Raw genomic sequence first — 11,172 nt, 5'->3', positions numbered from 1 at the left:
GAATGTGAGGGGATTGTGTGAGAGAATGTTTAAACAGGAGCTTGCTGAGAAAGCAGAAACGTTGTGCAGACCTCGGCAGATAAACCAGATTCGACCAACTTTAAGGAAAGGAACGCCAGAGGTGAAAAGTGCCCAGCGAGGAAGACGTACAAGCCTTCATCTCTAAGACCCCCGCCCGCGACCCCAGGAGACACTGCGCAGACGCAGCACGGAGGAGTTCGGGGTGGCAACTATGATAATGATTTCCTGGAACTAATTGTAATAACCCCTCCCTATCCTCGCACACCTAACGTATATGCAACCGCATGGATGAATATGTATTACTTTGTGGCATATAAGGAGCTTGCCAACAGCCCTAGGGCGTGCACGTTTGTGGAGGAGCGATCCCCCGTGCACCCAGCGCTGAATAAACATACCTTCTTTATAACCTTACTGGTTGTAAGGCCGTTTATTCCGCACGTCAGTTTTGGCACCCCAGATGGGACCCTCTCTGCTCGGCTGCAGGATCGACTGAGGAGCGGACGTCCTAGGCGCGCCCCGGGATTTCTCGGAGGAACTCCGCTCCCAGGCGCTCACTGCGGGAGCAGACAAGGACCATCTGCAGCGGACAAGCTATGCTAAGAGTTTGAATCCCCACCCGGATACGGGTAGCTTGGGGCTTGCAGCCCCCACCGGGGAACAGAAAAAGGACCGGTATTTGTTTGTGTGTGTGACTGAGACGTGCAGTTAAGCACGAAGTGAGCGTGGAGTTCTGATCCGCGGTTCCGTAGCTCCGCGAGGGGCGCGGCCGGAGACGAACCAAGCGAAAGTTTTGTCATTTGTAACTATGTTTAAAGAGATCTCTGTTTTAAAATTTAAACAACAGCAAAGTTTGGCTAATGGTAGCTTGGAGTGTCTTAGCAGCTGCCGAAGGGATAATAACTGGATTGATAATTGTTGTGTGTTTTGTAAGTGTCCCAGTATCCTATGTCTTATGTGACTAATGTAATGTATGTATTTTAGAGACAGTGGTATTATTGGCATTATTAATTGTGGGGCTGACCTGTTGGTATTTGGGGAGGATTTGGGAAGAATTTATAGCCTCACTGAAGTATATTGTGTTGGGTTAAAAACGGGAAACACACAGGACAGTGGAATTCTTCAGAAAAGTCCCCTGGGCTGTATACTGGCCCACTGGAAGAATATTGCAGGGGGGTTGGGAGGGCCACTTAGTAAAAAGACTCTCATCAAATATTGTAAGCAATGGTGGCCGCCATATCGATTAGAAAGTGAAGAAAAGTGGCCAATGAATGGGACCCCAAATTATAATACCCTCCTTCAACTTACGTTATTTCTCAGAAGAGAGGGAAAATGGGATGAAGTATCATATGCAGATATGTTCTTTTCCCTGCGAAATCATCCGGAGCGGCAAAGAGACTGTGGGATGGTCCCACCCTCTGACCCGCTAGTGTTAGCATTAGAAAGAGAACAGGCTAAGGAATTAAAAGGTAAATTAAAGAGATACTGTTCTGCCTGTAGTATTGGGCAGCGATGCACACAGCCCAGAAAAATCAGGCGCAAATTGCAGAAACTTAGACCAGCTGAAAGCCGAAATTTGGAGATGATATTGGATGAGGCTTGGAGGGTATTCAGCAACAGGGAAGCGGCAAACCAATGAACCCAGAGACAAGTAGTTGCTGTAGTAAGGGAACAAGTAGTAAATGGCCCACGGAGAGGCCAATTGAGAAGGAATCAATGTGCCATCTGTAAACGAACAGGGCACTGGAAGGACGAGTGTCCTGAATGAATGAACAATAATAGTTGGAATTGGAAAGGCCCACGGAAACAACGGGTTATCGCCCATGTTAAGGACAACTGACGGGAACCTGGGGAATCTGCCCTAGCAGATCCACTGGTTATGGTAGGTTTTGTCTTTTGAATTACTTACTTTGTCATTGGACTACGGGTTTTGTTTCTGTGTATTGATTGGGATCTGACTAAAAGGGGAAACAGTCTAAAGGTGGTATTCTGAAAAAATCTAGTTGTTTTACTTGTCTGGTAACTGTTAAAAAGTGTTGTTTAGATTGTGTCTGATATTGTCTTTTTGTTTCACTTGTGTCTTGTATTTGTGTTATTAAAATGGATAATGTGTCCTCAACAGGATGTAACATTACCAAATGCTCACCATTAGGATGTATTCTGGGGACTGGAATAAGTTTGGGAGCAAGCCCTTGCCTGGGAAAAATTCGATAATTTGTAGATTATGCTGAACCAGAAGGACAGTCATGTGCGCTGAACCTCTTACAAATACAATTTCAATACACTATCAGTCACCAACCAGACAGAAATGCACAATTGACCGTAACCAGAGCTTTGTCTGCACTTGTACGCCACCTTGCGGTGTTCTCACGAACTGCGACTTACCGGAGCAGCCTTAAAAATGACCGATCTCAGAGAGAATGCCTTATAGTTCCCAGAGGTCCTTGTCTGTAACCTGTATCCTATGACTATCAGTCTTACACTCCAGCGTCCCATTCTTAGGCCACTTAGCACCATCCTCCAACTTATACAAAGGTCACCACAGATGACAATACTTTATCAGGTCCCTCACTAACACTGCCTCCCAGAACACCATCCAGGTCTTTCTAATTATCCAAAATAGATCCCAGCAGACCTTCCTTTAAAATTCCCCCACTCTGTTGTCCACCCATTCTATGACACAGGATCCTACAGCTACCTTTTACAAGAAAAGAAAAACAATATCAAACAATAAGACAATATCAGACAAACAGCAGCTGCAATTAAAACAAAGTAACTGCATCACATCTGGCGCTTTATCCTTCTCCAGCTGTTCCCCTCACAGGGTGACGAGACTGGGGTTTGGAACTCCACACTCGCTTCGGGACTTGGTCTCATTTTACTCAATTCACACTCACACACCAAAACCAAATTCTGAGGGGGTCTTAACTTGAACAGTTAAGCCAAGCAAGTTGGAATACAGAGATCATGCAAAGTCTCCAACCTGTCTTGGGTCAGAGATAAACAAAGCAAGTCTTATACCAAATGAGGGACTAGTCACCAAGTACATAATTATCAAAAGAATACCTTTATAAAAATGCCAGTGATCCTTGTCTACCCCTATGGTGAACCAAGTGAGCGAGGAGACCCTCAGAGAAAATCTCTGGGGTGCCCAGGGTGTACTGTACCCATCTGAGTCCCACAGGGGGAAGAGTGTCCTGCCCAGACCCCTCCAGGAGGTATCTCTAGCACTTGAAGTACCTTCAGATACCTCCAGGCTCCACAGATCATTGCTTGTCTCTCAACTTCAACTCTGAGGTATTTCTGAGAAATCCTCCCAAATAAGTTAACAGAGCAATGAGTCACCAATAAGCAGGACTTCTTTATTGCAGCACCGGGTGTCTAGGTGATCTTTACTCCCAACGGCACACCAGGCGGGCTTTCTTCCCACAGTATCTATAAATCAGATATGCATATTCATTAGAAATCTGAGAACCCTCTTACATATACATGACTTTCCTGATAACTCATTATCATACTGTCCAGCCTACACACACTTTTGGCTCTTTGTGGTCTTGAAGATCTCTGGTGGATGTTTACTTCATCATCTTCAACTTCAACTATCCTTCTGGTGAACTCAGCTGAAGGCCCCAGTCCTTCTTGGTCTTCTTGCTTGGGCATCTTGTTCCCATTATTAAATCCTGTTAGCTTTAGAGATACATTCTTGTGGTTATCTGCACAGAGCTTCGGAGCCTGCCTAAGCACTGCTATTTTATAGGTTTAGCATCTCAGAAACGACACATATTACAACAACCCTGTTTCAATCCTCTGTATGGCTCCTGCCAATAAAGTCTGAACAAAGTAAATGCAAATTCTGTCTTCCCACATCTAAAACAATCCACAAATGGTATCGAGCCTCACATTAGTTGTGTGTCTGTGTATGTGTGAGTGTGTCCCAATTTTCCAGGGCAGAGTTGGAAATTGAAGAGCAGAGAACAACTCCTAAATTCCCCAAAACAGCACCCTAGAGGACAAAGGCATTTTTAATCTCAAAAAAGACCCAATCCCACCTCACTGTGCCTTTTTCCTTGTATATCCCCTCACAAACTCACCCTAAATCTCTTCCTATGGGTATTTTCCCCCCTTTGAAAAACAGCTGGAGTCCCTCCTGACACATCTGCTTTGTCCCTTGAGGAAGGTGTCACTACGATAAAGACTTAATTTTAATCTCATTTTGGTAAAGAAAAAAATGTTATTACAAAAATAATAAAATGTAGGAACCACATGAAGTGGTTCCTGAGCTGATGCCATTATACGATCCATGAGAAGCTGGAGAAAGCATCACTAGTGGGACAAAGCTTGGAAAATAGGGTGATCTTGACTGTGCCCCTTCATTCTTGGTGATACCTGAGGTGAATCATGCCACGATGAATGAGATCTGCCTTCTGGTAAAACCTCTTCTTGCTCTGGGAGCAGTGGAAGGGTAATTCAAACATATGACGTCGCTTATGATTCAACAAGGAGGAGCAGTTTCTGAAGCTCTTCTGGCACTGGGGACATGTGTAGGGTTTCTCACCCGTGTGGATGCGATAATGGTGGATGAAGGAAGAGCTCTTGCCAAAGCACTTCCCACAGTCAGGACACTTGTATGGATGTTCACCTGAGTGGACCCGGAGGTGAGAGGTGAGGCCCAAGGTGCACACGAAGCTCTTCCTACATTTGGGACACACGTAGGGTTTTTCCCAGAGTGGACATGTTGGTGACACATCCAAGAGTCACTCTTACAGAAGCTCTTCCCACACTGAAGGCACTTGTAGGACTTCTCACCCATGTGGATTGTGTGGTGTTAAGTTAACATGGAATTGCTGGCAAAGTTATTTTCACACTCCAGACAGCTGAAGGGTCTCTCACCTGTGTGAACTCGTTGGTGCCAGGTTAAATTTCATCTTCTGTTAAAAGTTTTCCCACAGTCGAGGCAGCTGTGGGACATGGCACAGGGGCACGGGTGTCACTGTGGGACCAGACACGAGGTGGCTCAAACAGGCAGCCCCTATAGGGCCAGTTGCCACTATGGATGAGCGGAAATGGGCTGGGTGCATCTCCTCCTGATGGTGGAGGTGGGACGGATAGATCCTGACCCTTTCCTGGGTTCCTCACCAAGTTCTTCTCACACGTGGACTGGATGATGTTTCACCAAAGCTGAACCATGACCAAAAGCTCTCCAGCATTTGGGGCACTTGGATAGATCCAACAACGGGTCAACAGAGCTGAATTTTGGTTCAAGCTGTGGCCACCCTCAGGGCACTTCAAGTGATTGCAGCGCAGCTGAGGAAAACCAAACCTGCTTAGGGAGAAAACATGGTGCAAGGAGAAATGGGGGCATAACCCATGGAATTGGACACCACCACCCATTCTTAACAAGGCAAATGGGGCTACACTGACAATTCAAAAGTCTGAAGTGGGGGGACTCTGGGTGTGGGGTCTTTGGGAAGTGCTGGGGGTGACAGCCACTCCGGGGATGAGTTGGGCTACTCCCATTTCACCTACCCTCTACAAGATAACTTGGGCATCCTCCAGTTGCAGCAACCCCACTCCTGGGGCAATGTAGGGGTCTCCTTCTAGGACAAAAGACCTTGTAGATGTCTATGATATTCTGGTTTGGTTTGAAGTGGGTGTTGGCAGGGACCCAGAGGTGGCCCCTGTAAGAAGATGTAAAGCTCCCCCATCTCCAAAAACTGCAATCACAGCTCTGGTCAAGGCCGACGCATCAGAGACCAGGGATGAGCCTCTGCCACTGAGATATGAAAGGAGGGGAAACCTGGGAGCAGAGGAGAGGGGGAGGTGGAGAACTCTGTGGAGCCCAATGAGAGCAGCACTGGGAGCAGCGCTGGAGCAGAGATACCAAGGGCGGGGAGGAAGGAGGGGGAGCAGGTGCCTGAGTACAGTTTCCCCTGCAGCCTGTGAAGGACCACGGGGGCACAGATGGAACCTGCAAAGAAGCCCGTGGAGCCCCAAGAAGCCCGTGGCTCTGTGGGCAGCCCACACTGCAGCGTCTGTTCCTGAGGGGGAACAGGGAGGGACTCCTGTCGGAGGGTTGCTGAAGGACTCTCTCCCGTGGCAGGGACCCCGCGCTGGAGCAGGGGAAGGCTGTGAGGAGTCCTCCCCGTGCTGGGGAAGGAGCAGCTGAAAACAGCGAGTGACCAAGTGGCCACCTTCTATCTCCTCACCCAAGTGGGAGGTTGGGTGAGGCTGGGTAAGGATTCCAAGACCAAGACCCAATAACAATAAACAAGTGCTATTGAGCAGGCATTCCTTATTGCAGCCTTGGGCAGCCCTGGGGATTCTCTACCATGAATTCCAAGGTAGTGAAACACCCCAACTGATATACACCAAAAACATACATATTCAGTTCCATGTCAATGAGTTCCCAGAATTCTTTTACATACTCCTTTTATTCCCTGGAATTGGCTATCTTTGCAGTTACGCATGCTCGATGGTCTCCCCCGGGGGTCTTTCTTGATTCTATCACTTTGTCCTCTTTGTTATGGTCCTGTCTCCAGTCTCCAGCTGGTAGATTGCCCAGGTGGGTCAGAATCAACATGTGGCTTGTCTGTGGGCACCACAGGGTCTTAGAAGACTTTACGTTATCACAACCTGCAGGATGCCTGGCAGAGTTGACTTGATAGTTTCACAATGTACATTGATTTAAAAGCAACCCTTAGGATAGCAAATTCCTTATTTTAGGAAACTTTATTAGGCTATATTTCTATTGAATTTACTAACAAAAACCCTATGATGTATCAGTGTCTTCAAAATGTAGCCACTGAACTTGGCACGGAACATCTGCATTGTTTTGCACATTCAGAGGAACAGGGAGTAATGTTTTGGCCTTATGAAAGCTGGAACCAAAGCTCTGCAAGCTTGTCTCTGGGGAAAACAAAGGAGATATTGAACCAGTCTCAAGAACTTGGAGAACATTTGAAGAAGCCAAATACAACATTTTGGCTGAATCTACCATTCTATGCAGTAACATGCATAGAAGCAGTTACTGGGCTGTCCAATCAAATGGAGTCTGAAACTGCCCCTTGGTGGTGGGAAATCTTTTCAGGATTAGTCTCTGCAGAAAGAACCTGGAATGCTTTCATTCACCCACTTTTGATTGTGTTAGTGTTTGTGATTCTACTGACAGTCGTTAATTGCCTTTTATGGCAGAAGCTGAAGAAACTATGTAAAGGAATTTAGCAAGTGTAAAGAAAAGGGGGCATTGATAGTTGTAGAAATGGACTACAGTGATGACTTTGCTCTACTAAGTTAGCTGCATGGGTTACTGTTCAAAGATTTGCTTTGTGTCAGTTGATGTCAAGCATCCTGCAGGTTGTGATGACATCAAGTCTTCTCAGACCTCTGGCATCTTTAGAAAAAGACCCCTGGCTGTCCCTTCAGTACTTGTTTAAGGCTTTTTTTTTCTTTAGCAGGAAAAAAATCTTTGCTTAGCTGCTAATCTGACATTATGCCCTTTAGCCATTTTAAAAATTATCTCTCCACGATATAGGAAGTGTGCCTTCTTTTTTGCTTCCTCTCTAATCTCTTATTCACATTTCTCACTCCTTGTGGTTGTTTTGCCTTGTCTTGTCCTTGTTTTCTGAAAGTTTTCATTTTTATTATTGCTTCTGAAAAGGAAAACAAAAAAAAAAAACAACAGACTTCTGTAGTCTGTGTGTGCTGATATGTAGCTGAAGGTTCATTCTCTGGATCAGAGCCAGTGGTGCCAGAGGATCTCAAATGATTCCACTAACACTTGGTATTACAGAAGCTGAAGGGCAGCTTTGTGGAATCACCACCCAGCACCAACCTTGCGCAGCATTGGAATCAAACAAGATCTCAGCTCCGTGGGATTGGGTGGCTCCGTGCTCACCGGGTGAGGAACCCCAGATTTGGGACTACACTTTGGACAAGCCAGATGGGACCGCAGCCACAGCCTTGCCTGCTTTGTCTTGCTGCCCCTGGCAGGGAGGAGGGACCGGAACCGAGTCCAGCGCCCACTGCCCTGTTGATCTGGGGACTCCCTCAGCTCCTCTCCCTTCTCAGGCAGTGAGTGACACCAGCTGCTTGAAGTGAGATATTGTGGCAATGAAGGGTACCTAAGGGAAGAGAAAGAGTAAACCTCCTGTACCCCTGCAGGGTGCATCCTGAAACACTGGGACAAATTTAGAGGGTTCCCCTCAGAAAATCAAAGATGAAACTATCATGTGATCAATGGTGGCCACCGTATCCATTAGAAGATAGTAAAAAATTGCCTGAAACTGCCTGTGAATTTGCCCACTGTTCTTTCTTCTGCCCAGACAAGAAAGGTAGATAGTGCTTCAGGGATGAAATTATATGATTGAGGGCAAAAATGCAACTAAACAATGAGAAAGGCTATCTTCCAACATCATATGGCTTTGGATTACTTCCTGGCAGAAGAGGGATTAGTGTGTGTAATATTGGACTTACCAGATTGTTGTTTGAAATGAATGATAAGGGGAAAATCATTAAAGAAACTAAGGAACACAGAGAAGTCACCCATGTGACTGTTCAGACGTGAAAGGGATGAGAATGTGATGTTTTCCAGGCTTCCAGCTGGCTCAGCCCTGAAAGCTCTCCTCTTTTTTGATTTCTGTGGAGTAGCTACATAAAGGTTTTTGCCTTGTATTACCCTATATCCTAGCCAACTTCTCCAACATGCAGTAGCAAATACACAACCTGTAACAACATCATCAGCTGATGATGTTAGAAAAGATGCTCTTTTCCTACCCATTAAGGCTTATTTTTCTATTTCATCTCAAAAGCACCTCAGGACACTGCTGAGCCAGGAGGTGATGTGAGAAGCCAACATGTCCCAACATAGTTGGAATGCAGGATTGTGTCTTTAGGAATGGAAATGGCCCTTAGCAACAAAGAATGGCTGATCCAGTTGACAGGGAAATTAGCCAGAAGGTGCTGAAATCACAAAGGAAGGACACAGCTCAGTACACTCCTCCCACCCTTCTAAGCTATATGCCTGCAGCTGGAGGTTTGAGGAAGAATTTTGGTGAGGATGGGAGTGTCCCTCTGAAGACCAACTCAGAGACACAAGACACATGTACACAGAGGAGTGGCTGAGCTCAAGAATTGTGACTAGAAAAACCTGTGACACTATCAAGAAAGCAAAGAGCTTCTCCACCCAATAACATCACTGGGCTGTGGTGGGAACTATCCTGTTCTAGCTGTTTTTCCTAGTTCTGCGTTCTACTCACTTTCCTGCCTTTTTCTTTCTCTCCTATCTGCTCTAGGCATCTTGAAATTTGTTGTGCAACTCCCCTACAGTTCGGTGTGCACGTGACATCTGACCTCCTTTGGGTTTTAATTTCACCTTCTGGGATTAACCTTGAAACCTTTTCACAGGTCCTGCCAGACAAAAGGTGCAGCTGCTGTGTGGCTTGTACCAGGAGAGGGAAGGCAGAGTCCAGCCACACCTGGCCTCCCACCTGGCTGAGGAGTCTTAGAAAGCAAAGGGGGTTCTGCCCCATCTCTCCTAAGACCCCACTCCAGCACCAGTGCCTACTTGTGGTCCTGATATCGTGTTATCTTTGTTTGTCCTGCTGAGATGTTAAAAAAACGGCTACGTACCTGACTACAGGATCATGACATCAGTCCAGCAGCTGGAGAACTTGCAAGTTTCAGCAAATGGCTGCTTAGAAGAGAGGTCCCTGAAGGAAAAAACAAGGAAACAAGGACAGGATGCATCCTTTCCTCCCAGTCAGGCCTGTCCTCCCAACCCCACACCAACTTGCCTATTTGTCAGGTCCAAGGCCCAAGGCCCAGCTGAGCACTCCTCACCTCACACTCCTCTGCACAGCTCCTGCCAAGAAAGTTTACACAAAGCAACTCCAGGTTCCTTTTTCCCATCTCTGAAATAACCGCCAAAGGGTAATGAGTCTCATGTTCATCTGCTGAGTGTATCTCAATTTTTCAGCCACCACAGATTCACACTGAAGAGCAGAGAACATTTGTTGGGTCTAAAACTCCCCATCCTAGAGGGCAAAGGCATTTTTGATGCTTATCTTCCACGAAGCAGAATCACCCCAAAAAGATCCAGCCTCACCTTGTTTCCTCCTCCTTTTCCTTGCACATCTCATCACTAACTCACCCTAAAATGCGCCTTCTGGGTATTTCTCTCCCCTTCAAAAAACAGCTGAGGACCCTCCCACCACATGTACTTTCTCTCTTGACTAGGGTGTCACCATGATAAAGATTTTATTTTCATTTCATTTTGGAAATAGAGAGACCGTGACCATGCCCCTTCAGCAGGACATGTGTAGAGGTTCTCTCTCGTGTTGATGCGTTAATGCTTGATGAGCACAGAGCTCCAGGCAAAGCTCTTCCTTCAGTCAGGACACGTGTAGCGTTTCTCTCCCGTGTGGATGCGTTGATGCATGATGAGCGTAGACCTCCTGGCAAATTTCTTTCCACAGTCGGGACACTTGTAGGGACAATCGCCTTTGTGGACTCAGAGAGATGCAAGGCCTGAGCCTCTTGCGAACTCCTTCCTGCATGTGGGACACACGTAGGGTTTTTCCCCAGTGTGGACATGTTGGTGACGCAACCAAGAGCTGCTCCTACTGAAGCTCTTCCCACACTCAAGGCACTTGTAGGGCTTCTCAGCCATGTGGAGCTGACAGTGTTGACTTAACGTGGAATGGTCGGCAAAGCTCTTCCCACACTCCACACACCTGAAGGGTCTCTCCTCTCTGTGGATTCAGTGGTGCCGGCTTAAAGTTGATCTGAAGTTAAGCGTTTTCACACAGTCAGGGTATGTGGGGAACAGTCCATCTTCTCTCCCCCCACATAGGACTAAACAAAATGCCTTTCAAGCCAGCAAAGCAAGAGTGGTGCCTTTTTAACTGATTCAGCCAAGTACGGACTGGAACAGGCCTCTTGCTCTGCCAGATAAGTCCACAGCAAGACAACAACATAGGGATTATGATAACTGGCAGAAAGATAAACAATAGGTTAAAATCTGCCTCTGACATTGGACCTGGCCAATGCTAATTGGCTAATTTAGACAGTGGTACTTTCTCGAACAGTGATCTCTGATCTATAAAAGGGGGCGAGATCTGCAGGCCCTCTCTGCCTGAGCGGGACGAGACCCTGCTG

The 11,172-nt window shown here is 46.6% G+C and overlaps 1 protein-coding gene across 1 annotated transcript in view; it reads right to left on the bottom strand.

Moving 5' to 3' along the window:
- The window catches only part of LOC104388458 (zinc finger and SCAN domain-containing protein 20-like), a 25,928-nt gene that overhangs the window by 2,058 nt on the left and 12,698 nt on the right, over nucleotides 1–11,172 (bottom strand). The window contains 2 exon segments of the mRNA XM_009997326.1: nucleotides 434–598; nucleotides 4,405–4,710. Of these exon segments, the coding sequence (XP_009995628.1) occupies nucleotides 434–598; nucleotides 4,405–4,710 (471 nt within the window).

The sequence above is a fragment of the Chaetura pelagica genome, unplaced genomic scaffold (genome assembly GCF_000747805.2).
Source record: "Chaetura pelagica isolate M959 unplaced genomic scaffold, ChaPel_1.0 scaffold5, whole genome shotgun sequence".
In the NCBI taxonomy this organism is placed as follows: domain Eukaryota; kingdom Metazoa; phylum Chordata; class Aves; order Apodiformes; family Apodidae; genus Chaetura; species Chaetura pelagica.
This window is presented reverse-complemented; position numbering and strand designations above follow the sequence as displayed.